Here is a 27,845-nt window from a genome sequence, read left to right as displayed (position 1 = left end):
GAGCGGGGAAATAGTGCTTGCGGAGGAGTACACAAGGCAGCGCTTGGGGCTTCCTTGCAAGGATTCCCATGGAAGCTCCTTTAGGAGTTAAGTGTGTCACATACTGAGACTGAGTGGGTCTGTTCTGGCATTTTCTGGTCATTTAGTGATTCGCCAGTTTCCTGAGGGTCTAGGTTTCCTATGGTAAAGTAGAATAAACAGTGAAAAAAACAGCTCCTGCACTTATCTTTAACGTCAAAAAAAAAACCAAAAACTGAATTCTTTCCTTGATTCCAGAAATACTTTTATTGTGGTATCAAGGCACAGCCACAAAATCTGTGGACTGTGAAATAGGATTTCAATTATTGAGGAAGGAAGCCTCTACCTTCCCGAATTGCCTTCACCCCTTGTGCTGCCAGAAATAGCTCACTACCATTCCTTCCAATTATTTTCTTACTGCCTTTGAATCAGTTAGTTAATAAGGCAGCCCTGAAATAAATATTTTTTAATTCCTGTACAGGTGCAGACATGGTATATCTCTTTCAAAATGATTTTTCCCCAGCTAAGTTCCCTCTGGAGAACAAAAGGCCTAGAGTGTCATTCTTCCCTCTTTTTATCCACATGCAGCACCCTTTGTCCCTCCCTACCTATTACATAAGTCAGTCTGGAACAGAATTTACAATACAGCAGAGGAATTATGGAGACCTTGTAGGCATATTGAAGTCATTGATTCAGTGATTGAAGAATCAGAGTTCTTCAAAACAAGATGTTATAGTAGGAACTCTGAGGGTCAACTTTGAAGGATAAGAATCCAGTCTAGGTTTTTATTCATGTAGACTTGTCAAACAACCAAAAATTGTGCCCGTTTCTTTCTTTAATGTTTTATGGGCAATCAAGGGAGAAACCAGGTATGGTTCTTGCCCTTAGAAATTTCTAGTCTTGTAAGAGCATTAGATATATGTGTAAATAATAATAATAATAATAATAATAATAATAATAATAGTTCCACAGTGATAAATGCTGTGAAAAGGGGCCACCAGGAATGCTACGTACAGAAAGCTCCTTTCCTTCTTTCTTTCCACAAGAATTTAAGCACCTAACAGACCAGGCTCTATGCTATTCTCTGAGATTATTATGTGGAACAAAAACCATGGAACTTATAATCTCATGGGGAAACAGGCATCAGTCAGCAATCATACTAATGGATGTACAATTGCAGACTAACCTGAATTCTGTGATGGCAAGTGCATGGTTTTAGGAGAGCCTTTGAGAAAGGAATCTGGAAGACAGGATGTGGTGGAAAGCCTGCCCTTACAGAAGAAAGATGGCAGGGGCAGTGACTTTGAACGGAGTGGGGGATACAAGCATTCTAGACAGGGCAACAGCACCTCTGAAATGGGCTCTGAAGCCCAGGAAATCCTAGTCATGCAGAGATGTCTTCTCATAAGAGAGACCTTCTTCAGCCTCTTGTCTTCCATTCACACATCAACTCTCATCCCTGGGGCTCCATTCTAGAGCCTCTGATTGTGAGGGTTCCCTGGACCAGCATCTACCCACGAGGATGAAGTTCCAACAGGATGGCCCTAACTCAGTGTGCACTTGGCCCACAAAAAACCATGCATCTTTGCCACACCAATAAGTCGTCATGAAAACAGGCTTTAGGTGCTCCCCTATCATGCCACCTTCCTCCAGTTCTCTTTGTGTTTTAAATCTGCTCAACTAAACACAGCCAGCCAGTTGGCTGCATAGCAATCATCCCATAGGAAAAATGGGATGCCCACTCTCTTGCTGGCATCCCAGTGTTTCTGTTATTTTCTTGGAGGAGGAGCAGTAGGTAGTCCTACAGGGAGAATAAAGAAGAACCATGGCAATTGCCACTTGCTCATGCTCCAGGAACCCTGATAGTTCTCTTTCTTTCTATCAGTTCCTCTCCTCTCCTTTCCTGGTCTTTTGTTTCTATAGCCATGGGCAAGGCTGGTGGGGAGGGTCAATGAGGTGATGATTAGGGCCAGCAGGTCAAGCCAGACAGTTCTCAATAAACCCCAGAGGGTGTGAATGTCCCCCTACAGTCTATGTCTCCAATTCCTGAACAGCAGGAAGAATCCCATTCGACAGCCTGTTGGAGACGTTTCTTTGGGTCAGTGTGTTTCTCCTTTGCAGCTTTTGTTCATGCAGAAATCATATATAAAATACACATATATTTATCTTAATTTTTTTTTAACAAGGGAAGGATGATATAAACCTAGGCCCTAGAAATCTCAACTTCATGCTCACTGTGTAGTTTATCAGGGAAGAGAAACTGGCTTAAGATGTTCTTGGGTAAAATGAATTCATTGCAAGCTCTTTCTTTTTCTACAAGATCAGTGTGGTTTCTTTCATTCCAATGAAAGAATCCCCAGAAACACAGATGTTAGAAGCAAGCATTTTTTTTCCCTTATGAAATAGTGACATTGGGAAACTTAAGAAGATTAGTGTAAATGGAATTTAGTGAGGAAGGAAGGCAAAGTCTTTTACCTGATTGGAAATGAAGTGGGGTTTTCCTACTTTTATCTTAAGGTGACTTAGAGGAAGGAATCAAATCTAGGTAGGATCATCTATCTAGACACCCTCCTCCTTGCCCTACTTCTCTCCCACTCCCCAGGTTTTCTACCTCTTGTGTTCTGATTTGGTCCTGGGAAGCATCTCTGGATTTTAAATCAGGGATTGTTGGTTGTATGTTCACGTCACCCTGACCCTCTGAGCAAAAGATTGGGGACCTGGTGTGTGATGATGTCGTGTCAGGATATACCTGGCAGAATGTTAGAGAAGATGTGTGCCGCTAGGGATGCTGCTGCAGCTTCCTGCTGGAACACAGAAGCTTGAAGCAGGAGCACACCTGGCACACAGTGGGGCTGAGACACGCAGAAGGCTGCCGGCAAGCTTCCAGCAGTCCCCTGTGTTTTACACATCTCACTGAGATAAACTCGAAAGCAGGGTTCCACACATATCTGTCCAGATTATTCTTTTTGCAAACCTGGCACCTTCTTAAATTTCTTAATCACAGCGTGAATGGCCAAAATTCCCATTCTTCTTTCTTTCCTCAAATTATTTCAGATTTCAGCCCAGCTGGTAATATTGGGAAATGTTTAACAGCTAGAGGATTAACATGATGAGGCTAAGCCTCCATGTCAGTTTGGCAGCATCTCTTTGCCTCCATAATCAAATGTCGTCAGGGCACACAGCTTGCTTACTTGAGGTCAAACGTCTGCATCAGGATTTCTCAACCTCAGCACTATTGACATTTGGCGCCGGGTAACTCCTTGTTGTGGGGTCTGTCCTGGGCATCACAGGGCGTTTACCAACGACCCTGACTTCTTACCCACTAGATGCTATTAGCACTCTCCCCTTCAGTTGTGACAATCAAAAATGCCTCTAGACTTTACCAGATGTTCCCGGGAGGGGGTGGGGGTGGGGGGCAATAGCACTCCCACCTCTCCACCTGGCTAAGAATGACTAGCATACAGAGGTTGTAGAATTTGTCAGAAAAAATCCCAATCTGGGTCTCTGTGGAATCTTAACCTTTTCTTAGGATACTTTTGTTAAGAGGAGACCTGATGCCTTCATCCTATAAATTATGATGGCTAATATCACCGTTTATGTTGAAGATTGTCTCCTGAATTTCTGTAGCCCTGTTTTCCTGATAAGAAACTAAAGGTTGCCATGAAATGAATCATTCAGAGGGGTTTGCAGGAGGAGGTATAGCTCCAGTCCTTGGCTATTCCCTAGTGCTGGCAAGTATAAATTGCCAGTGCTTGTTGACTCAGAGATTAATTATGAATGATAGGGAAGCTTATGAATTTTTCAGAATATTTTCCTTGCCGGGTGCAGCAGTCTGACTTACTATCAGGAGTATAAGATCCGCTCCAACTGTCCTACATCAAAGCCACAGGCTGTCACCTGGGGCGTTATCTTGTTCCATGCAGGCTGGCTGCGTATGTTGACTCCAAATTTTTTAATCAGCCATTTCCAACTCAACTGCACATGTCAAACTGTAGAGACAGACTCCATTAAGCACCGTCTGAAACCAGCGGGGACCTCATGGCATCAGGTTTGGATATCTCTATGGCAGAATTTTACAATAAGAAATTACAGGAGTACACTTTTTTTTTTTTTAAAGATTTTATTTATTTATTCGACAGAGATAGAGACAGCCAGCGAGAGAGGGAACACAAGCAGGGGGAGTGGGAGAGGAAGAAGCAGGCTCATAGCAGAGGAGCCTGATGTGGGGCTCGATCCCATAACGCCGGGATCACACCCTGAGCCGAAAGCAGGCGCTTAACCGCTGTGCCACCCAGGCGCACCTAGGAGTACACATTTTGCTGAAATGTCAGCAGAATCCCTACAAGACTTTAAAGGGGGTAAAACACTGTCAACAACAATAATAATCTCACTACAGTCCTTTCAACTATTCAGAAGATATTTGTATTTATTTAGGTATCTCATTTTCTCCAAACCCTACAGTTTTAGATCATTCCCTTATTTTTATTAAATATAATGAATAGGTAGGTGATCTAGTCATCTCTTAATTAATAGAGTTGCTAATGATGACCATGATTATGATTAAAAACATAGAAGACAGTTTTCTAATTAAAGCACATAGATTAGCTTAGGATATTGAGAGTTACCTGTTACATGTAGGATAAAATATTTATGGGCAATCACTCAATAAATATATTTTGAACATCCATTTTATGTCAGACACTAGCTGAGCTATTAACCTAAAAATCATTTGGGTTTTACTTCATGTTAAAACCATTTCTCAAAAATGTATTTTTCCACTCTCTTGCTTTAGAATATAACAAACATCTTGTTGAAAGGCACCATTTTGCAAATCAATTCTGTGTCTGGGAATGCTAACATAAAAAGAGCAGGTTATTGACCTGATGCATATATTTAGTATTGCTCTTTTAAAAATCCGTGTTGTGAATTTACTTGTGAAAGTAATTTTTTTACGGTGGTTAATTGAGGTTCCTGGCTAAATTTTTGTTTCCTTTGAGATTGTACAGTAATTATGAGGTAGGGTGAAATTTACTACAATTGCTACAAAGTTGTTTCTCTAAAGGCCTTATAAAGCATTCCCTTTGTTGGGAAGTTCAACTCAGGTGCTTTTGCAAATATGAAAGGGCAACATCAGTAGATGAACTGTCTAATCTTTAAAAAAGTTTCACAGAGGATTAGTCTTATGTCTGAATTGCAAATAAAATTTCAGGAGACAAGAAATCATCTGTCTTGATGGTGGTCTACCACTGAAAGTGTTTCTTGGCCTAGACAATTATAAGTACATCAGAAATAAATTAGATTGTGAGGCCCTAGGACTGTCTTGAGTTGAATTTCTCTAGTGCCAGAATTGTGTATTTCAGTCAATATTGTTTTAATTTATACTGCTTAAAATACTCTTTATTTGCAGATTTTTCTCTCAGAGGAGAGTACTTTTTTTTTTATTTCCCTCCTCTTAGCCACAGCCATATTTGCCTTTTACAATGAAAATTTAATTATGTTACACCATGTTCACTTGTGTTAATTTGAATGACGTAGAATTATCCACACAGGTCAGGTAAACTAGAGTATCAAGCAATTTGCATATACTCAAAATAGATTTTCTGTTATAAGATTTTCTACTTTTTTAACCAGAATCCACAGTTGTTTTTTGTGACAGAGATAAAATATTCTCTGTGTTCCCTTACATTTTCTTGCTTCCCTTGCAATAGTTAGGGCCATATGACTAACTCCAGCAAATAGGCCATGAAGTCTGTGCTCTGTGTTCTGTCACGGAGCCTGGAAGCCACATGTTGAGATGGCAGAGTCACAAAATGGTGGTGCTTCCATCTGCCTGGGTCCCTGAATGACTGTGTGGAGTAGAGTCCCCCATAATCCACATGAACCTGGAGAATAAGCAAGAAATAAACCACTGTTGTCTTAAGCCTCTGAGATTTCAGGGTTAATTTGTTATCAAGGAATAAATTAGGCTCTCTGGATGAATTTGTTCCTCTTTTTGAATTTACTTTTTCAATATCATATTTTCAGTATAACACACGATTATCCTTGCTTTTGATTGACATGGAATTACAGACCCCAACTACATCAAAAATACAAAGTCTTCTATTTCCAGATCCCCACCACCACTTCCAGCTTATAGAATATGGCAAGAGTAGGTGTTCATATTCCCACAAATAAATTAAGAGCTGTCGCATAAATTAGTCTAATGTCTTTGCTCATCTATAGCACATGATATAGTGTATTACAACAGAAAGCGTTTAGTAAATGCAGACAATGTAACGTGTGTTTTTAAATCATTTCTTTTATCCCATCTGTTGGAAGATATGGGACCTCACTCTTTTTTTTTTTTAATACTGCCTCCTCCTCTTGCCCACTGATACTTTTTAAATAACTAATAGAAAATACATCTACTTGATTATGGATCTGACACCAGGAACTAACTGTTCCTTTGACAGGTCTTAATCAAGGTGAAACACACCTTTTATAAATATTTTTGGCTTTAAACAATGGTGTCACAGGGTAGGCACACTCTTCAGGGCAGGCAAAATGAGATAATGATATATGCGGGTAGACTTATGAATAGACCCAATTTCTACCAGGTACTTGTGTAATGATCAGCCTGGGACTAGAAATTAAGCACGTCTTGTATTTGTGACGTGCCACTCAAAGGAAACAGAGGTGTATATGACAGTTCTCATGTACCCTGGAAATTATACTACTTTGCCTCAATTTTAATTGACATGAGCAGCTCTATGCCATAGCTCTGAATGTTTTCTGCTGCTCAAGGCGTCTGTTAACACACACACGCACACTCACCTGCGTGAACATACACGTTCTCTAGAGCCATCATTGTAGAAGCTGGAAAACTCGATTTCACTTTGTCCTTGTTAGTAACTTTTATACTGCCTTGTCGATATTTGAAAATAAAATTCACTTCCTCTTAAAATAAAGAGTGGGCATTTTTAGCAAAAGCATTCCATTTTATTAGTGTATAGAGGTATTTTAGACATCACTGGATGTTTACTGGATTTCCTGTTGAGCACATTATTTTTGCCATTATAAATTGCTTTTCATCATGACTCGATGATGTGATATCAAAATTATTTAATGGTACAAAAAAACATTTTTATTTCCTATAATATTTATGTCAAAATCTCCTAGGGCTCATTTTGAAAAAGTGACCATTTTCTATCAAATTGGCTGCCTCAACGGAATTTCAGAAATTAGTAAAAACTAAATTCAAGACTAATGACTATGAAAATAATAATTTACATTTGCGAGATACTTTGCCAATTTTGAAAAATAACCCTTCTTTTTTGAAAGTTACCCCCCTGAACATTACAACATGAACTGTTGAAAAACTTAAACTCTGGTTTCAGGCAGAAGTGAAGTCGTATCCCAGCTAAACCCCTTCCCTGAGATGTTACTTTAATCTCTCTGGGACTCAGGCTCCTCATTCTGTAAAGTGATGTTGATTGTAATGTTAATACTTATCTCAGGATTAAACAAGGCGATGAATGAGACACTTGGTATGGGCAGGCCATAGTTAAGTACTCAGGATTCAATATACTTTAGCTCTCCTGTGGACCGTAAGCTCAAAGAGGGCAATGTCTGTGTCTGTCCTGCTCTCAGCTCAAACCACAATGCCTGTGTACAAAGCAAGTGTTTAGTGAATATGCTTCAAATGATGAGCTGAGTATTAATATTCCCAGTTTCCAGATGAGGAAACTGAGGCTCCCAGAGTTTAATTGGTTCACACCTCAATTATTCATAACACTTTAGTCAGTTAGTCTCTGCCCTTTCCGCACTTAAATTCTCAATTTCAGTTATATGTTCAACAAGGGTTTGATAAGTCTAAACCATTTGCACTCAGATTTCTCATTAGGTCATGATTTGAGCCCCGTAGATATTATTAGCTCTATCTCAAATTTAGTTCTGCATATATTCCTAGCTCACCTACTATGCCATCAGTCACTGCAGATCTTATAGTGAATAAGACAGACAAGGTCCCTGCCCTGGAGGCTTTTATATTCTTTCAGAGAACACAGCAGGGAGAATAATGCAAATGTGATGGAAGCAATAAAAGAGGAGGTTCAGGATGCTGTGGGAGCCTAGAGGAAGTGACCTTGCCTGGGGCCTGAAAGGAAGCAATGTGGAGGCTCAAACCTGGGTTAGCCGCACAAAGGCTAGAAGAAGGAAAGGGAAAGCATGTGCATCAGCCTGAAGCCATAGAAGAATATGTCATGTTTGAGAACTTAGAAGCAGCAGCACAAAATGACTCGAGCCTGGAGGACAAGATCCAGTGTTGGCAGATAAGGCCGGAGAGCTGTGCAGGAACCAGATGGCAGCAGCTCCCTAGGCCTCGAGAAGGACTTCAGACTCCTATTGCCAAGAAAAACGAAGCATTACTGACAGGTCTTAAGCAGGAGCAGGATGCAGATGCTGAGCATGGATTCAGTCCTTTGCTCTCCAAGTGTGGTTTGCAGCATCAGCATCACCCAGGAACTTGTTAGAAGGACACCTTCTTGGGTCTTGCCCTAGACCCACTGAATCAAAACTCTCTGGGGGGGCGCCTGGGTGGCTCAGTCGTTAAGCGTCTGCCTTCGGCTCAGGGCGTGATCCCGGCATTCTGGGATCGAGCCCCACATCAGGCTTCTCTGCTGAAAGCCTGCTGCTTCCTCTCCCACTCCCCCTGCCTGTGTTCCCTCTCTCACTGGCTGTCTCTATCTCTGTCAAATAAATAAATAAGATCTTAAAAAAAAAAAAAGATTCTCTGGGGTTGAGCCCCACAGCTCTGTTTTCACAGGTTCTCTGGTTGATTCTCATGTGCACCATAGTTTCAGAACCACTGGCTTTTGGTAGAAGTTCTCAATTTTTGCTACACACTGGAATCACGTGGAGATTTTTTTAAAATGCTGATGCCTGGGCCCAACCCAAGTGTCTGATTTAGCTGCTCCAGTTGCAGCCTGGATATTGTAATTTCCTTCCATCTCCCATAGGTGATCCCAGTGTGCAGCCAGGATTGAGAACTACCGTGTCAGAGAGGATGCAGGTGAATAGGTCAGCAGTCCAGGACCGAGTCAGTGGCAGCCTGGCCTAGGGAAATGGATAAACAGAATAGGTGGATTCCAGAAATATTTAGAAGGTGACACACAATTACAAAGGGATAATCCAGCCTAGTTCCCAGCACCCTTTCTTCACAAAACCACCTGCTTCACAAAATACCCTGAGCTTCAGCTGCCACACTCCCACCTGGAAAGATAATGCCCACTCTTCTTTAAATGGCTCAGTTCCCTGTGTCCTCAGGATAGTGCAGGTGAATTGGACCATCTCCCAACATCAGCTGTGAAGATTATTAAGATGATACATAAAAAACACAGTTGTGTCCCTCGTGCTGGATAAAAACCAGTGTCTGTCTTCAAGAGTACTAAATTATAGTCTTGAACTTGTAGACCCGCATCCTATCCAAGGGATCATGCTAAGTACTTTACGAGTACCGTTTTTCATTCTCATTACAAGCCTCTGCTGTTGGCATTGTTACTATTAGGACTCCCACTTTGCATAAGAGGCTGCAGACAGAGTTCTGTATATCGTGCAGTGTCACAGAGCTGGTTAGTGGTAGAACAAAGATTTGAGCCCAGATCTGACTGTTTCCAGTTCCTAAGTCCCTGATGACTGTGCCCCATACCTATTCTGGTGGGGAATGGAAATCTGAGACTTGTGACACACAGAAGGCTTAGGTACTAAACTGACTGGCAGTGCCTATAGAGCCAAGCTGATACATAGCTCAAGTAATCAAGGAGGGCTTCCCTGCAGGAAGCAGGTCTGAAACCAGACCCTGAACAACATGTCTGATTTGAAATGGAAGGGAGAGAGGAGGTCATTCCAGGACTGGGTGAGAATGGGAAAAGACTGGTTGAACACTGCAGGATCATAAAGGAATAGATTGGTTTTCTGTCTGGGGTATTTTTATGTATTTATTTGCTGCTTGCTCAGAGAATTACTGCATTTGGAGCTCTTGTGTTATATTTACTGCATTGCCAGAAGCCAGCAAAGACATAAAACTGGTGACTCAAATAAAGAGGATGTTCTTATTGGCTGGCAAACTCTGGGAGCTCAACCCTGCATTTTGCAATCAAGAAGTACCTCCCTCAGATGGGAACTTTGACCTACTCAAGGTCTTCTCTTAGAGAGAAAATAAGGCATGGTAAAGAAAGACACTAATGATCTTATTTTAACTCTTCAGCAAATGAGATAGTATCTCCTTGGGTGATTTTTATAAAAACAGAATGGAATTGAGTATGCACGGGACACCAAATTCCACGTTTTCTCTAGAAATAACCCTGGAACAGAGCCCTAGTAAAGACAGATCACAGGCAAGCCTGCAGACTGCACGAGATACACCCCCAGTAATAAAAATAGAATAATAAACCTGCAATGTGTTGAACCCCTACAGTGTGAAAATGTCTGTTATGATCATCATTACAGTACTTCTCTGAGGGTATTACTTTAAAGCTGTGGGTACAGATGCTCAGAGAGGTTGAGTGCCCTAGCCCTGGTCACACAGTGAGTATGTGACAGAGGTTGGGTTTGATCTTAAGGTTTTCTGATTCTAAAATCCATGCTCTACTTTCTATGGCCTGTGTCCTCTGTGAAGGGCCAATTATCTCTGAAACTCCTGGCAAACTATTTAATCTTTTGAAACTTGGTTTCCTTCCTCAAAGCAGGAAAAACCTGTTCTGCCCCTTTGAAGAGTTATTAGAATCAGAATTTGTGTAAGGATGAGATACGCAGGCTGCAGAATGTCAAGTACTAATAGCTGCTGAGATTTACTGAAAGTGATGGTGTGCCAGGCACTCTGCTAAGGGGCATACACATACCATCTCATTTAACCTCTCATCAATCCATGCGGTAGGTATTGTCATTATTATTCCCATCTTACAGTTAAGGGAGTTGAAAAAAATTAAAAGTTCAGGCTCAGAGAGATCTTGTAACTTGTTCAGCACCGCTTGGCTTCAAAGTAGAAAAGCTGGGACACCTGGGTGGCTCAGTCGGTTAAGCATCTGCCTGCAGCTCAGGTCATGATCCCAGGCTCCTGGGATCGAGTTCCGCATCAGGCTCCCTGCTCAACGGGGAGTCTGCTTCTCCCCCTGCCTGTCTGTCTCTCTCTCTCTCTCTGACAAATAAATAAATAAATAAAATCTTAAAAAAAAACAAAAAGAAAAGAAAAGCAAGGATTTGAAGCTGCATAGTAGAGGGGGACCCCTTGCCAATCACATCCTACAGCCTCATCAGACATGGACCAAGGGGAGACAGGTCAGTAGGAAAGGAGTTTGGAGGTGGTAGCCAGGCACTGAATGCAGTGATACAGCCACAGCCCAAACTTCAGTACATTCTTGAGACAGGAGGTTGGACACCCACATCCCTTGGAGGGAAACGGACGCTGTCCTGGCTGTAACTTTCCAGACTGCAGTGTGCCAGGAGGGCAGCATTTGCTGGAGCAGTTTGTCTGTGAAGGAGGAGAAAAAGCACAGGGCTGTGGAGAAAAGGAGGACCGTGCCAGCCGATAGCAAGCGCCTCTGCCCTCCTCTGCAGTAGCTTTTGGCAGCCTCCTTCTCAGACACTAATCCCTGGGAACCGAGGGGCCAGGCTAGGAGGTGGAGAGAAACAGGGAAAACAGATCCAGTGAACCCAGGTCAGCCGGTGGCTTGCACCGCTGCTGCTGACAGGCGCACTGCCTCAAGCCCCCAGAGTCCAGAATTAAGAATGCTTCAGCAGGAATGTAACTGATGACAGGCCAGCAAAGGTCAGTCTTTCCCTATTTCTGCAGAGAATGGCCCTTCCCAGAACACAGTCACTAAGCAGTAAAACATAGCAAGCTAGAAGTTAGCAGGTGGGGAACCTGGTCCCAGCCCTCTCACTGATTATTGAGCGACTCTGGGCAGGTCACTTTCCCTCTTTGGGACACAGTTAATTAACTCAGTCCTTTCGTTGGTCAGGCAATTATCAGAGCCCCCTCTGTGTTCCGCACCGTACTAGGTGCTGGGAATGCAGAGAGAAGCAAAACACACACATCCCTGCCCTCATGGACCTTAACAGTGTAGTAGGTAAACATCAAATAATCACATAAGTACATATAAAATTACAGTTGTGAAAAATACTTAGAGAAGGAAAGGTGCATAGTGCTAGGAGAGCTTGGCAGGAGAAACTCACCAAGTTTGGAGGGTCAGAGGAGTTTGCTGCAAAGCCTAGGATGAAGAATAAGAACTGGTTATATGAGTCAAGGAGGAGACAAGGGAGAATGTTCCAGGCTTGGGAAAGGGTGTGTGCCAATGCCTGGCAGCAGGAGAAAACAAACCCTTCCAAAGGCCTCAGTGAGGAGCCCAGTGCCATGTACTGGGGTGAGGGGGATGGGGTTTCCAACAGGCCATGGAGCTCAGAAGGGCCGACACCCGGCTTGAGCTTACTACACTGTCTCAAATGCTCCTTGCCACACTTCTGGACCATTTTCATTGGGGTCCTGAGGCTGAAGTTGCTCCATTCGTTCTGAGGCTGAGTACCACAGATTTTTCCAGAAAGTAGAGCAATTACTCAAATAATGCATAAAGTAATCCACCTGTTTCTGTTTAAATTTTCTGCATATTTGAATCATCTCATCTTTTTGCTTGACTGGAGACTGCCTTGCCGCAGTAATGATGAGTTTGGAAGAGTCCAGAGTTGGACTTGCCCCCCTATCATCATAATGTGTGAGCCCAAAGAATTCAGGCATCCTAGCGAGAGCTGGTGCCCAAGGATGTTCCCCGTGCAGGCTGATCCTCCAGGGCCTCCGGGGCTAATGAGATTCCAAGTCTGGGCCCAGTAATGATTTCTCTATCACCCTAGAGATGAGACAGAGTGTTCCCAGCTGCGCCCCTCTTAAACTGACATATAGATCCACTTACATAGTGAGGTTCCTTCCTCCCTTTCTCCTCCCTCCAAAAAACTAGATGTGTCCATGGATGTGAGAAAAATGAAGCACATAGGAAAATTGCCTAGCTGAGCACATCCCAGAATGTGCTACACAAACGTGTTACACACAGGATCAGATAAGTTTGGGAAATGTAGGGCCACACGAAGTTGTCTTCTCAGTGATGTGTCTTGCAACTCCCCAGGAAGGGGAAAGAGAGAACCAACCCAACTGACCACATGCCCCTTTCTCTGCAGAACTGGTATCCCCAGAATATACTTTTGAGAAATGCTTATCTATACTTCACAAAGACTTCTGGGACATAATAGGGTTTGTCATTTCTCAGGTGCAGGGACTATGGATAGAGAGGTCATGACCTTGGCCCCAGGTCCCCCAGCTAAGGGCAAATTGAGGACCAGAACAAGGGCTCCTCTTGTCCACTCCAGGGCTCCCCCGTCCCGGGGTCTAGTTTTCATCATAAATCACAAAGGGCAGGGAGGGGAGTTGACATCTGGTGAGTGCCCACCCTAGAATCAGGATAATTCTAGAAACGTTTTCTAAACTATAGGACCTACTATGTGCCAGCACCATGCTAGGTGCTTTGCATGGGTATCATCTCAGTCAGTCCTAAGAACACACTGGGGTAGGTATCTTATGTTATCCCAGGAGACTGAGGCTTGGGTTCAGTCACTTGTTCAGTCCCTTTGAAGAAGGAAATTGCAAAACCAGGATTTGGACCCAGGTGGGCCTAACTTCCCTTGAAACACACCACATGTTGTCTCATTCAGTCCTTTCAGTAGCCTTGCAAGATCAAAGTGATCCCCACTCAGCAGTTGAGGAACCTGAGGCTCAGAGGTTGAGACCTGACAAGGTCATGGAACCAGGGAGTGGGGTAGCGGGGCACAGACTCCCCTTTGCCCTATTCTAAGACCTGTATCCCCTGCTGCATGGTGTTCCTGCAGATGTGAACCAGGCCAAGAGCAACGCTGGTCTGAGCCTCTGCATGGCCTAAAGGGGCACAGCCATGAGCTGGAGAGAATCCCAAGCCTCAGGATGGGCTGGAACTGATGGCTTAGGTGATACCTGTCAGCACTTGGGCAGTGCTGAGCTCAGCTCCCCATCACTTTAAGAGCATAGTGCAGGGAAATAGTCCCTTTGCTTGGCAGGCAAATCATGACAACCACCACGCTGCCTCTGCTTGACCTCTGCTAGTAGAAAGATTATTTGTCTAATTAGGTAAAGAGCCTTCATGCACATGTACATATTTTAACCCTAATGAGCTGTCAGCGGAAAGGTTTGCCCTTGGCCTGGTTTGCCAGCTGATCTTTCCTTTCCTTGGTGGAAAAGGCCAGTGCAGTAAACAGAACCTCGTTTCCATGGAAGCTCACTCTCTGGCTTTTTCTTTCTAGCACTTGAAAAGGTAATTACTTGATTTCTCTTTATATTTTCGGATTTCATACAGTGGGGCTGTCAAGCTCCTCGATTGAGGATGGCCTTCTTCATCATGCAGGCTGTCTGAGAGAGCTTTGGTTGCATTTCCTTTTTCATCCTCCCTTCAGATCATTTAGCTGTCAGGCAGCAGCATCTGCCTTCCGGTCACTCCTTCTAATTAAAGTCTAACAGAGCAGAGGGACTTGACCCTGGGTAATGTTGATGACATTGGGAAGCCAAGGAAATTTGTCAAGAGATGGGAGCCTTGATCGCTTCCTTTCTAGTGCACAGAGTATAGAGTAGGACCCCCGCACCCATACCGCAGAGGGACATGGTTCCATCTGGCACATTCTCGTCTGAATCTTTGACGCCCCACTGTGGCCCATGTCAGAAATACAGCCACCATGGGCTTGTTTAATAACACAAAGAGCAGCTACCATTTCCTGAGGGTTTGTTCAGGAAACTGTGCCAAGAACTGAGCTGAGCACTTTATACCCAGTGTCTCAGTGAATTCCCATGATAGCCTTAGGTTGATTTATTACACTGATTATTCAGATGAAGAGACCTGGAGCACAGAGAGGTTAAGTAACTTGCCTAAGGTCACACAGCTACTAATCGGCAGAGCCAGGATAAGGACACGCTCATTGCTCTCATTTCTTGAGGAGGGCTCTGGCACTGTTATAGCCTGTCTAGAAGACATCAGCCAGTTGTGACAGGTGAAGGAGGGTAGACATTTCTCTGCCCCCTAGTGGTGGCTCGAGGTGTTAAACTGTCCCATGCATACAAGGAACAAAGTGAGGGCACGGAGTTATTTAATTGTCAGGACCAATTAGGAAACCAAACAAGGCACTTAAGAAAGAAGCCAACATAATGGCAGAGCAAAAGAGCTTCAGTTTGAGGCAAGACAGACTCCATTTCTAATGGGTCATACCACTTTACCAGCTGTGTGAACTGCACCAACATCCTGAACCTTACCGAGACTCAGTTTCTTCATCTGTAAAATGGGGGTGATAATGGTACCTACCCCATAAAGTTGTTTCACATGTAAAATTTCCCAAACTGCCATGTGGAATATTCTTCAGTGAAATATTGTGTTGTAAAAGACAAAGTTAAATGCAGTTCAATAGGCTTATTAATTCTAGAATTGCTCAGAATCTTAATAATGCTAATATGTATTATAAGTTTTCAGGAGGGAGCAGCATTTCCTGACCCCAGAGTCCTTTTCCTGGGAGAATGCACATTAATATCTAGTTCTTGAGACCCTTTAGAAAAGACTGAAATACAGGCCATAGAATACCTGGGCTCAGCATAGGCATCAATAAATGCCAGCCCCCTCTCTTTTGTGCCCAAAATGTTTAAATAGCCTTATCTGTTCTTGCTAGGTTTAAGCTCCATGGATGCAGCGACTAAGTCTGTCTTATTCCTTTCTGTATTCCACTGTCTTGGCATATCATGACATTCCAAAAAAAATCTGATAAGTGAATGAGTGAGGGAATGCATGAACTAAGGAATGAAGTGTAGTGTAGACCTAGCCTGCTCATTCTCTTTGCCGGCATTTTCCGCTGTCTCTAGTTCCATTTGATGAGGCCAGATGCCTCCATAAAATTTAGTAATGGGGATGGTTCTATTGGGCTGTGTTTTCTCTTTTCAGTATTAACCTCTGTGGACACTGTATCTTCTGACAGAATTCCCAACTTTAGCCCCTAACCAAATCATTTTGCTGCTTCTCAGTGAAGAAGTCAGACGTTTCGTTTGCATATGTATTTTGAGCGAGACATTTGAGTGTTTGCAGTGGGTTGGCACCTGGAACTAAAGAAGTCTTGCGTTTCCAAGGGAATAGAATGAAGACAGCTCATTGGCACTTGAAAACAACATGGAGGCTACCATGTTTCCCATGTGCGCCTATGGGGAAGGTTGTAATGCGTGGACCCCTGGGCAGCAGTGTAACTGCTTTCGGGTGGTTTTCTTTATATGTGTGTAGAACAGGGTTTCCACCTCATTCTCTGGGCATTGTATAGTGCAAAAAATAAAAATTTCAGTTTAAATTAAAGAATAATTAAGTTGATCAAAGTCTAGCAGACTTCCTTACCGCAAAACTTCTCAGGGACTTTGTGCATTTTGATACACCATTTTCGAAACTCAACTGACCATTCTTCTGGAACACTTTCTTCTGGAGTATTTAATAAGATTGTTGTTTAGCAGAACTCTTTGGGAAGTGCTGCCTTAGAATATATGGCCTAGAGTTGCAATCCAGTCTTTATGATCTAGGAAATAGTCCTGCCCCTCAAAACTGGAAAGGAGAAGATAAGGCAACTCCTGATTTAAACCGGGTGCTAAAAATGCATGGCATAAAGCTAGATGGATTTTTATGTGTTTTATAAAACAAACCAAGGGACACTTGAGTGACTTAGTCGGTTAAGCCTCTGGCTCTTGGTTTCAGCTCAGGTCATGATCTTGGAGTTGTGAGATCATGCCCTGAGTGAAACCAAGAGCCAGCAACTGGCTGCGAGCTCAGTGAGGAGTCTGCTTGAGATTGTCTTCCTCTCTCTCCCCCTCCCCCCTCACATCTTTCTCTCACTCTCTCCCTCACTCGCTCTATCTCATAAATCTTTTAAAAAAAAACCATTGTCGATGCTTCAGAAGTATGACCATAAATTTTTTAGTGTTCTTTTTTACATCATATTAAAAAGAACTTCTTTTCTATACCATTTTGTACCATATATGAGATTTTTTTTTTTTAAGCATGGACCTGGGTAGGGGTTTTGTTTTGTTTAGTTTTTTATTATTTTATTTTAGAAGGGGGAACAGGCAGAGGGAGAAGGAGAGAGAAAATCTCAAGCAGACCACCTGCTGAGCACACAGCCCTCAGTGGGGCTCAATCTTATGACCCTGAGGTCATGACCTGAGCCGAAATCAAGAGTCAGACACTTAACTGACTGAGCCACCAAGGTGTCTCTGGATCTGGGTTTTTATTTTCAAATTTCTAAATAAAAATGACTTTTAAAGGAAAGGGACCTAGAAAACTCAGATACTTCTTAAGCTACTTTTTGTTGTGAGTTAATATGCACTATAAAGAGGAATAAAGCCCATTCTATTTGAATGCCACTGTTCCCTATTTATTAAACTTTTCTGTGAATAAAATTAGTCGTTAATTACTGAATAAAACAAACTCAATTACAGTTTGAAGGATAACGATAGGTTTGCTTGGAAATAAAGAGAAAAACCTAATTCATAGAGGAGGATCAGTAACTATGGCCTGCTACATGTTGTTGCACGTAAAGTTTTATTGGAACACAGAGATGCTCATTTGTTTACGTATTGTCAATGTCTGTTTTCACATTTGATTGGAAGAATTGAGTCATTGCAAGAGAGATCGTATGACCCTCAAAGCCGAAAGTAATAATTATATGGCCCGTTATAGAAATGTTTGCCAGTGTCTTTCAAAGATGGAGATTATGTAACCAACCCCTTCATTCTACAGATGAGAAAACCAGAGAAGTTAGGGAGTCTTCCACGCTTCTTTATGCTTGGATATGCTGATTCTTATGTCCTAATAGCTCTAACTACAGGGAAGACAAAGATAGATTTCAACTTAGATATTAACACCAACTCAGTGGTAGTGGCCGTCTGGAGTACTGGCTGAGAAGGTATTAGGGCTTAGTAAGAAGGAATGCAATGATTGATTAATCTCCCATGGTCTAGGGGTGGGACAGCTGTAGGATATATGCCATGTAGGCACTATGGATAAGCACTGTGTCTGCTCCACACATTTCTCATAGTTATATTACTGTCTCCTTCTTTGTACATCTGTCACATAAACACTTTCTTCATTGGACCAAAACAGAGGTGCTGTATTGGGCCCTCATTAGAAGCACTGCTGCCTAGCAGTTCCAAAGTGATTCATGTGCAAGTTCATTCGGATGTCTTTCCTAGCAACTGCCTAGGATTTAACTTAAGATTTCCCTCCAATTGGATTTGTCTGTTATAACAAGATTCTTAACTTTTAGTGAAATATATCTGTGGGAGCAGAGATTGGGGCATGTAAAATGCAAAGTCATGAGTTCACTGGTTTTTGTGATCCAAGCTGAAAGTCTCTGTATTTGTGCTTTTCTGCAGCTGGACAATCCAGATGAGCAAGCAGCCCAGATCAGACGAGAGCTGGATGGACGTCTCCAAATGGCAGACCAAATAGCCAGGGTAAAGAAGCTTTGGGGACATTTGCTGGGGGACCAGGCCAAAGTCCCACACTGGAGGCACACTGATCATTAAGGTCCATGGAAAGATAAAACGGAAAAGCAGAGAGGGAGAAAGATGACAGTCATCTGATTGGGCCCTCAACCCTTCTTTCTCAGGGCAGCTGTCCCAGAGATAGCACATATATTTTCTATGCTTCAATCAATACACAAACTCCAGCCTCCCCTTTCTCCCAAGTCCCTTGCTTATATTTCCAGTGGTCTATTGAGCATGTCCTCTTGGATATTCCCCTGCATTTCAGGTTAAATGTGTTTGAAATCTAGCTCCTTATCTTCTTCCCACCATACATACTTACCTACATTGATTCCTCTTCACATGTTCTCCATCAGTTACTATGGATGGGACCTCCTAGGCATTCTCAGTTTCTCCTTTTTCCTATAGCATCCTACACTCAGTTAGCCACCCAGGTCATTGATTCTGCCTGTGAAATATGGCTCAGATCTCTTGACTGCTTTCCAGTACCACTGCTGGTGCTTTGATTCAGGCCCTCATCCTCCTCGCCTGGATCTTACAATAGCCCCCTAGTGGGTATCCCTGGCTCCACTCCAGCCCCTCGCCTGTCTATCCTTCACACAGTTGCCTTTCTAAACCTCATGCTTGAACGTCTCAAAAACAGAGCCTCAACATCCTTCAGTAGAATCCTCCACTGTCCCCAGAACAAAATCTAACCTCTTGAGAATGATATTCCAGTCTCTTATTCCACAGACTAGATTCTTTCTTATAAGGCTTGCCTCCCACAACTTTCCTACCAGAATTCCCCATTCCAGCTACAGAGAACGTCTCCCTCTGAGTAGTCTAGCAGGCCCTTTCCAGCCTCAATAACTTTGTACCCACTGGAGTGATCTTTCTTTTCTTCTCCATTTAGCAAACCCTCTTACTCAGCCTTTGGTACTGAACTTAAAACCCCTTCTCTAAGAGCTAAGCTAGTTCTTCTCACTCTCATGCTTTCTTCATATCACATATAAACCTTTATTACAACAGTTCATTGAATGGTGACTATATTTTTTCATGTCTGAGCCTCCCAGTAGAAAGGATTTCTCTAGAGTTGGGCTTTTGTCTTACTATTGATGACTGAACCTAAGTGTTATCTACTATTACTGCTTTTGCTGTCACTTGTGTTATTATTGATAGTAGTAATGCTAATTATATTCACTGAGTATTGATTCCGTTTCACACATACTAAATGCTTTACATGTACATTCTCATTTAATCCTTCAAACAGCCCTATAAGGATATTCAGTTATCATTTTTGTTTTAGAGGTGGGAAAATCAAGACTGAGCATGATAGGTACTTGTTAAGGTGCTACACTAGACTCTTAAGTCTGTCTAAATATGAGGCCTGCAACGAGGGTAAGACACTCACATAAGGTACAAAATTTAAAAGCAAGGGGCCAGAAATGCAGTAAGCAAGATAAATAACATTTTAATGAAATATTTTTTAATCAAAATTAATGCAAAAATCCATGGAGAACAAAATATCAAAATTTTAAATAATTAGATCCTACTAGTTCCTATGGTAACCACAGAACATGTGTGCCTCTGAGGGTAGGGGACTATAGGAGATGGTAGGGAGGATGGGCAGTTAGCAGAGCTTGGCATCCAACTTTTCTCTTCATGGAAAGAAGTATCTCAGGACCTGGACATGTGGGAAGGACTTCCACTAGAAGAGAAACCAAAAAGAGATTCCAAAAAGCTCAAAAATCTCCGTTTGTGCTTAAGCAGCTTTATTGAAATATTTTGCATCTTGTTTTTGGACATCCTCAAAGTTTATAGTAGAGTCATTCTGTTGGCTAAAAATAATATGCAGTTATGAATTTGCCGAAAGGTAGTGTAAAAGGCTCTTATGTTTGAAAATCCTGCTTAACGAAGGAAAAAACATCAATAAGACTTCAGAATTTACTCCTGTAAACTCAGTGTCTCCTCAGCAGATTATCCAGAAAATGGAGGTCATTTGGTCCATTCTCTGCCTTTAGGCAATTATTACATCCCCAACTAATAAGTATTCATCCCATTTGAAGAAAATCACACACACAAGCACACACCCCACACATACTTCAAAGACAAGCTCGTGGCACCTTTATTTTAGTTGTTTATTTTGAGGCTTCACATGGTAATTTAAGGAACTAGTGTAATTTCAATTTTTAAAAGACCATGAATGAACAACTGTTATATAGTGAGCCCAATTGCTCATCTGTGAACAATAGTAGACCAAAAAACTCTTTCTCATGGCCCATACCATTAGGTATTCTGATACCAAGTTGGATATTATTGACAACTTAGAACTAGACTTTCTTACATAATGAAATAGCCAATTAGAGTGAATCGTGGTCATTATTTGTAGAGAATAGAGAGTAATTTCAAAGTATATGGAAAATCCTCTGAACATTTAGGGTATTGAGGATTTCTATGAGAGAGTCTGCCCATCATTATCTCCTGTTCTTGTAGAAATGGACTACCTTCTTCTTTGTTGTTTATTCATGCCAGTGGTCTCCTTGCCACAGCTAGTTAGTCCTGGAAGTGTGTTCTTTACCCACATGGAACCAGTCACAATTTCCAGCCTGCCCTGACCACGAGTGATTGGTCCAGAAATGGATGCCTGATGCAACTAAACCAGTGAATTACTGCCCTGGGACCTGTGGACTGTGGGCCAACAGGGCTGTATCCTCTCATGCTAGAAAGATGTCTGCAGTCGTGTTCAAGTCTTCCGTGAAGGGAAAAGGAGATAAAAGAATGAAGTCAATGTACAAAGAGAGAGAGAGAGACAGGAAATATACTGAGATCCTCAGGATGTTCAAGTCCCTGGTTGTGCTTATTCTCGAGCCTCAACTGTGTAACTGGTTTTCCCTCAGTTTAGTTGGATTCTGAGACAAATAAATTCTCTTTGCTTAAGCCAGTCTGGCTAATACTAAGGAAAATTGAGAAATATCTGTTAAAAATTAAACAAAATATCAAGATTTTAGATATTGGCTAGGTCATGAAGGGATATTGAAACAAAGCACCCCAGCTTATCTTCTTTTAGCAAACCCTGATTTTTCTATTTCTGGCATCACAGTGAATTTCAGTGACAGTGTGCTATTCAACCCATATGGCTGAACATCAGCTCCTGTAAATATCATAACCAGAAATTCCTGGATAGGGGACAGGCAAGATGGTGGCGTAGGAAGATCCTGAGCTCACCTCCTCCCACAGACACAACAAATCTACAACTGCATGTGGAATTTCCCCTTTGAAGGGGGCCTAGAAACTGGATGAGCAGGGCCTTCACAACAAGGGACAGCACTGACACGGGTGGAAGTGGCAGAGACACAGTCTCACTAAGGAAGAAACCACACCCCAGATGTAGCATTTCATGCCAATCAGAAGGACCTCAGAAATACAGAAATTATTGCTGAGGAGAAGAGCTTTGAGCTCCACATCAAAAACTTCAACCCTTAGATCCTACACAGAAGATCAGCCCCCAAAACACCAGGCTTTGAAAACCAACAGGGAAACCTATGGAACTGTAGAGAAAGCAAAACTGCTATCAAGGGGCTTAAGCACAGACTCACTCAACCTGGAAACCAGTGCAAAAACACGAGATTGAAAAGCACATAGACCACAGGTGAATGAGATCCACTTACTAATCTTGGAATGTCAGCTAGTGAGGCAGGAGACAGCTGAGTCTCTCCCTGGGGACTGAGACACTGGCTGCAGCCAATTTTCCTATTCCATTATGCTGTGCTTATCCTGGTACTGGTAGGCACCATTGTGGAATTCTCCCTTTAGACTGCTGTGTCGGGGGATGTGCCCCACTGAGAGCCCTGTACAATCCTATACCTCAGCAGGGCCTATCAGCCAAAAGGACAATAACCCCACCAAGCAGCATTACTGCAGTACTCACAGTCAGGCCTTACAGCCAGATGGGATGGGGCCAGCCCTGCACAACAGTGAGTTGTCACCCAGCCACAACAGGAGAGTGTATACAGCCCACACTAGGGACAACCCTGGGACACCTCACTCAGGTGACATGGGGAGTTTGCATTACTGGGCCCCACATGACACATTCTGCGTAAAGCCACTCTTTCAAGACTGGGAGACTGATCTGTCTAATAGAATAAAACAGAAAAATTGGGCATAACGAGGAGACAGAGGAATACGTTCCAAATGAGAGAACAAGACAAAACCTCAGAAAAAGAACTAAATGAAATGGAGATAAGCAATCTACCAGATAAAGAGTTCAATGTAATGATCATAAATTTGCTCACCCAACGTAGGAGAATAATGGATGAACACAGTGAGTGCTTCAACAAAGAGATAGAAAATACAAAAAAGACGGGTGCCTGGGTGGCACAGCGGTTGAGCGTCTGCCTTCAGCTCAGGGCGTGATCCCGGCGTTCTGGGATCGAGCCCATCAGGCTCCTCTGCTATGAGCCTGCTTCTTCCTCTCCCACTCCCCCTGCTTGTGTTCCCTCTCTCGCTGGCTGTCTCTATCTCTGTCGAATAAATAAATAAAATCTTTAAAAAAAAATTAAAAAAAAGAAAATACAAAAAAGAACCAGTCAGAGCTGAAGAACACAATAACTGAAATGAAAAATGAAATGAAGAATATGCCAAAGGGATTCAGCAGCAGATTCGATGATGGAAGAAGGATGGAAGATATGATAGTGCAAATCACATAATCAGAACAACAAGAAGAAAAAAGAATTTTAAAAATGAGAATAGTTTAAGAGACCTCTGAGACAACATCAAGTATACTAACATTTAATATTATGGAGTCTCAGAAGGAAAAGTGAGAAAGGGACATAAAACCTATTTGAAGAGATAATGGCTGAAATCTTCCCTAACCTGACAAAGGAAACAGGCATCCAGGTCCAGAAATCACAGAAAGCCCCAACTAAGATGAACCCAAAGAGACACACCAAGACACGTTATAACCAGAGTGTAAATAGTTAAAGAGAGAATCAAAATCATCAAGAGAAAAACAAGTAGTTACATACAAAGGAACCCCCATAAGACTATAGCTGATTTTTAAGCAGAAATTTTGCAGATCGACAGGGAGTGACATGATATACTCAAAGTGCTGAAAGGAAAAAAGTTATAACCGAGAATACTCTACCCAGTATTTTTATTACTCAGAATTGAAGACAAGATAAGGAGTTCCCCAGATACGCAAAAGCTGAAGGAGTTCATCAATACCATATCAGCCTTACAAGAAATTTTAAAGGGATTTCTTTAAATGGAAAAGAAAGTTCATAACTAGAAATAAGAAAATTATGAAAGAAAAAAATTTCACTGGCAAAGGTAAACATATAGTACACATAATGAATAAACCACCTACATAGCTAATATGAAGGTTTAAAGATAAAAGTAGTAAAATCATCCAGACCTAAAATAATCAAGGGATACAAAAAAATAGTAAGATGTGAAATATAATATCAAAAACAAAATGGGGGTGGAGATGTTGTACTTTTAGAATATACTTGAACTTAAGCAACCATCAATTTAAAATAGAGTGCCATATATGTAGGGTGTTATACATGAACCTCATAGTAACCACAAACCAAATACCTGTAATAGACACACAAAAAAATAAAAAGAAAAGAATACAGGTATAACAATAAGGAAAGTCACAAAATCACAAGGGAAGAGAGCAAGAGAAGAAGACAGGAAGAGAGAAGAGCTATTAAAAACAACCAGAAAACAGTCAACAAAATGGCAATAAGTACATATCTGTCAGTAATTACTTTAAATGTAAATGGACTAAATGTTCTAATCAAAAGACATACAGTAGCTGAATGGACTCAAACAAACAAACAAACAAGACCCATCTGTATGCTGCCTACCAGAGACTCACTTCAGATCTAAACACAAACACAGACTTAAAGTGAAGGGATGGAAAAAGATATTTCACGCTAAAAAAAAGTTCATGTAGCAATAATTATATCAGACAAAATAGACTTTAAAACAAAGACTGTAACAAGAGATGAAGGGCATTACATAATAATAAAGGAATCAGTACAAGACAATTTATAACACTTATAAATATTTATGCACCCAAAATAAGTGTACCTAAATACATAAAACAAACATTAACAGACGTAAAGGGAGAAATGGACAGTAGTACAATAATAGTTGGAGACTTTAACACCCCACTTACCTCAATGGAGAGATCATCCAAACAGAAAACCAATAAGGAAACGTTGGCCTCAAAAAATACCTTAGATCAGATGGACTTAATAAATATATACAAAGCATTCCATTCAGAACAGCAGAATATACATTCTTCTCAAGGGTACATGGAACACTTTCTAGGAGAGATAGTATGTATGTTAGGCCACAGAACACATCTCAATAAATTTAAGATTGAAATCAGATCAAGTATCTTTTCTGACCACAGTAATATGAAACTAGAGATCGACTACAAGAAAACTGTAAAAATAAAAAAAAAAAAAACCCACAAACATGTGGAGGCTAAACAACATGCTACTAAACAACCAATGGGTCAATGAGGAAATTTAAAAATACCTTGAAACAAATAAAAATAGAAACACAACAGTCCAACATCTATGGAACACAGTAAAACAGCTCTAAGAGAGAAGTTTATAGTGATACAGACTCACCTCAAGAAACAAGAAAAATTTCAAATAAACAATCCAATCTTACACCTAAAGGAACTAGACAAAGAGCAAAGCCCAAAGTTAGCAGAAGGAAGGAAATAATAAAAATCAGACCAGAAATACATGATGACTAAAAACAAAACGATAGAAAAGATCAGTGAAACTAAGAGCTAATTCTTTGAAGAAATAAACAAAATTGATAAACCCTTAGCCAGATTCATTAAGAAGAGAGAGACAGTTCAAATAAATAGAATCAGAAATGAAAGAGAAGTTCCAACTGATACCACAGAAATACTGAGAATAATAAGAGACTACTACAAATAATTATATGTCAACAAATGGGACAACCTAGAACAAATGGATAAATTCCTACAAACATATAATCTTCCAAGACTGAATCAAGAAGAAATAGAAAATCTGAATATACTGATTGTTATTTATGAAATTGAGTCAGTAATCCAATAACCCCAACAAACAAAACTCCAGGACCAGATGGCTTCACAGATGAAGTCTACCAAACACTTAAGAAAGAGTTAATACCTATCCTTCTCAGACTATTCCAAAAAACTAAAGAGAAAAGAATGCTTCCAAATTCATTCTGTGATATATTAACATTACCCTGATAGCAAAACCAGACTACACTGCAAAAACAGAAAATTACAGGCCAGTATCCCTGATGAACATAGATACAAAAATCCTCAACAAAATATGAGTAACCTTAATTTAACAGTACAGTAAAAGGATCATATAGCATGATCAAATGAGATTTATTCCAGGGGTGGAGGGATGATTCAATATCTGCAAATCAATCAGTGTGATCTATCACATTAACAAAAAGAAGGGAAAAATTATATGATCATTTCAATAGATGCAGAAAAAGCATTCACCGAAATTCAACATCCAGTTGTGATTAAAACTCTCAAAAAAGTCAGTACAGAGGGAATATACCTCAATATGATAAAGGCCATCTATGACAAACCTACAGCTAACATCATACTCAATAGTGAAAAGCTGAAAATCTTTCCTTTAAAATGAGGAAGAAGACAAGGATGCCCACTCTCACCACTTTTATTCAACATAGTATTAGAAGTCTTAGCCACAGAAATCTGACAAGAAAAAGAAATAAAAGACAACCAGATTGGGAAAGAAGTAAAACTGTCACTATTCCCAGAGGACATAATACTGTGTATAGGAAACCCTTAAAACTCCACCAAAAGATTATTAGAACTAATAAGTGAATTCAGTAAAGTTGCAGGATACAAAATTAATATACATAAATTTGTGGAATTTATATACACAAACAACAAACTATCCAAAAGAGAAATTAAGGAAACAATTCCACTTACAGTTGGATCAAAAGGAATAGAATACCTAGGAATAAACTTAAACTTGTTGCTCTGAAAACTAAGACATTGATGAAAGGCACAAATAAATGGAAAGTTATACTTTGCTCAAGGAGTGGAAAAATTGTTAAAATTTCCATGCTACCCAAAGCAGTCCTCACATTCAGTGCAATATCTATCAATATACCAATAATATTTTTCACAAAACTAGAACAAATAATCCTGAAATTTGTATGGAACCACAAAGACCTCAAATAGCTAAAGCAATCTTGAGAAAGAAGAGTGCAGATGAGCATTGTCCACAATAGCTAAATTGTGAAAGGAGCCGGGATGCCCTTCAACAGACGAATGAATGTGGTCCATATATACAATGGAGTATTACTCAGCCATCAGAAAGAACGATTACCCAACATTTGCAACAACATGGACAGGACTGGAGGAGATTATGCTAAGTGACATAAGTCAAGCAGAGAAAGACAATTATCATATGGTTTCACTCATTTATGGAACATAAGAAATAGCAGGGAGACTGGTAGGAGAAGGAAGGGAAGAATGAAGGGGGGTAAACAGAAGGGGAATGAACCACAAGAGACTATGGACTCTGGGAAACAAACTGAGGACTTCAGAAGGAAGCAGAGTGGGGGATTGGGATAGGCCAGGGACGGGTATTAAGGAGGGCACGTATTGCATGGAGCACTGGGTGTTATACGCAAACAATGAATCATGGAACACTACATCAAAAACTAATGATGTACTCTATGGTGACTAACATAACATAATAAAAAATTAGAAAAAAAAAGAAGAGTGCAGATGGAGGTATCATTTTCCCTGATTTCAAACTATACTACAATGCTATAGTAATCAAAACAGTATGGCACAAAAAACACACACGATGAATCAGTGGAACAGTTTTGTTTTGTTTTGTTTTTTTAAAGATTTTATTTATTTATTCGACAGAGATAGAGACAGCCAGTGAGAGAGGGAACACAAGCAGGGGGAGTGGGAGAGGAAGAAGCAGGCTCCCAGCAGAGGAGCCTGATGTGGGGCTCGATCCCAGAACGCCGGGATCACGCCCTGAGCCGAAGGCAGACGCTTAACCGCTGTGCCACCCTGGCGCCCCCAGTGGAACAGGTTTGAGAGCCCAGGAGTAACTCCACGCTTATATGGTCAATTAATGTTCAACAAAAGAGGCAAGAATATACAATGGGGAAAAGACCGTCTCTTCACTAAATGGTGTTCAGAAAACCGGACAGCTACATA

General features: G+C 41.3%; 1 protein-coding gene across 1 annotated transcript in view; it reads left to right on the top strand.

Annotated features, from left to right (window-relative positions):
* The window catches only part of CADPS (calcium dependent secretion activator), a 793,408-nt gene that overhangs the window by 518,353 nt on the left and 247,210 nt on the right, over positions 1–27,845 (top strand). The window contains exon 13 of the mRNA XM_057311862.1: positions 18,509–18,589. Coding sequence (XP_057167845.1) covers positions 18,509–18,589 — 81 coding nt within the window. The remainder of the gene's footprint in view (positions 1–18,508; positions 18,590–27,845) is intronic.

Source organism: Ursus arctos, unplaced genomic scaffold (genome assembly GCF_023065955.2).
Source record: "Ursus arctos isolate Adak ecotype North America unplaced genomic scaffold, UrsArc2.0 scaffold_14, whole genome shotgun sequence".
Taxonomy (NCBI): domain Eukaryota; kingdom Metazoa; phylum Chordata; class Mammalia; order Carnivora; family Ursidae; genus Ursus; species Ursus arctos.
This window is presented reverse-complemented; position numbering and strand designations above follow the sequence as displayed.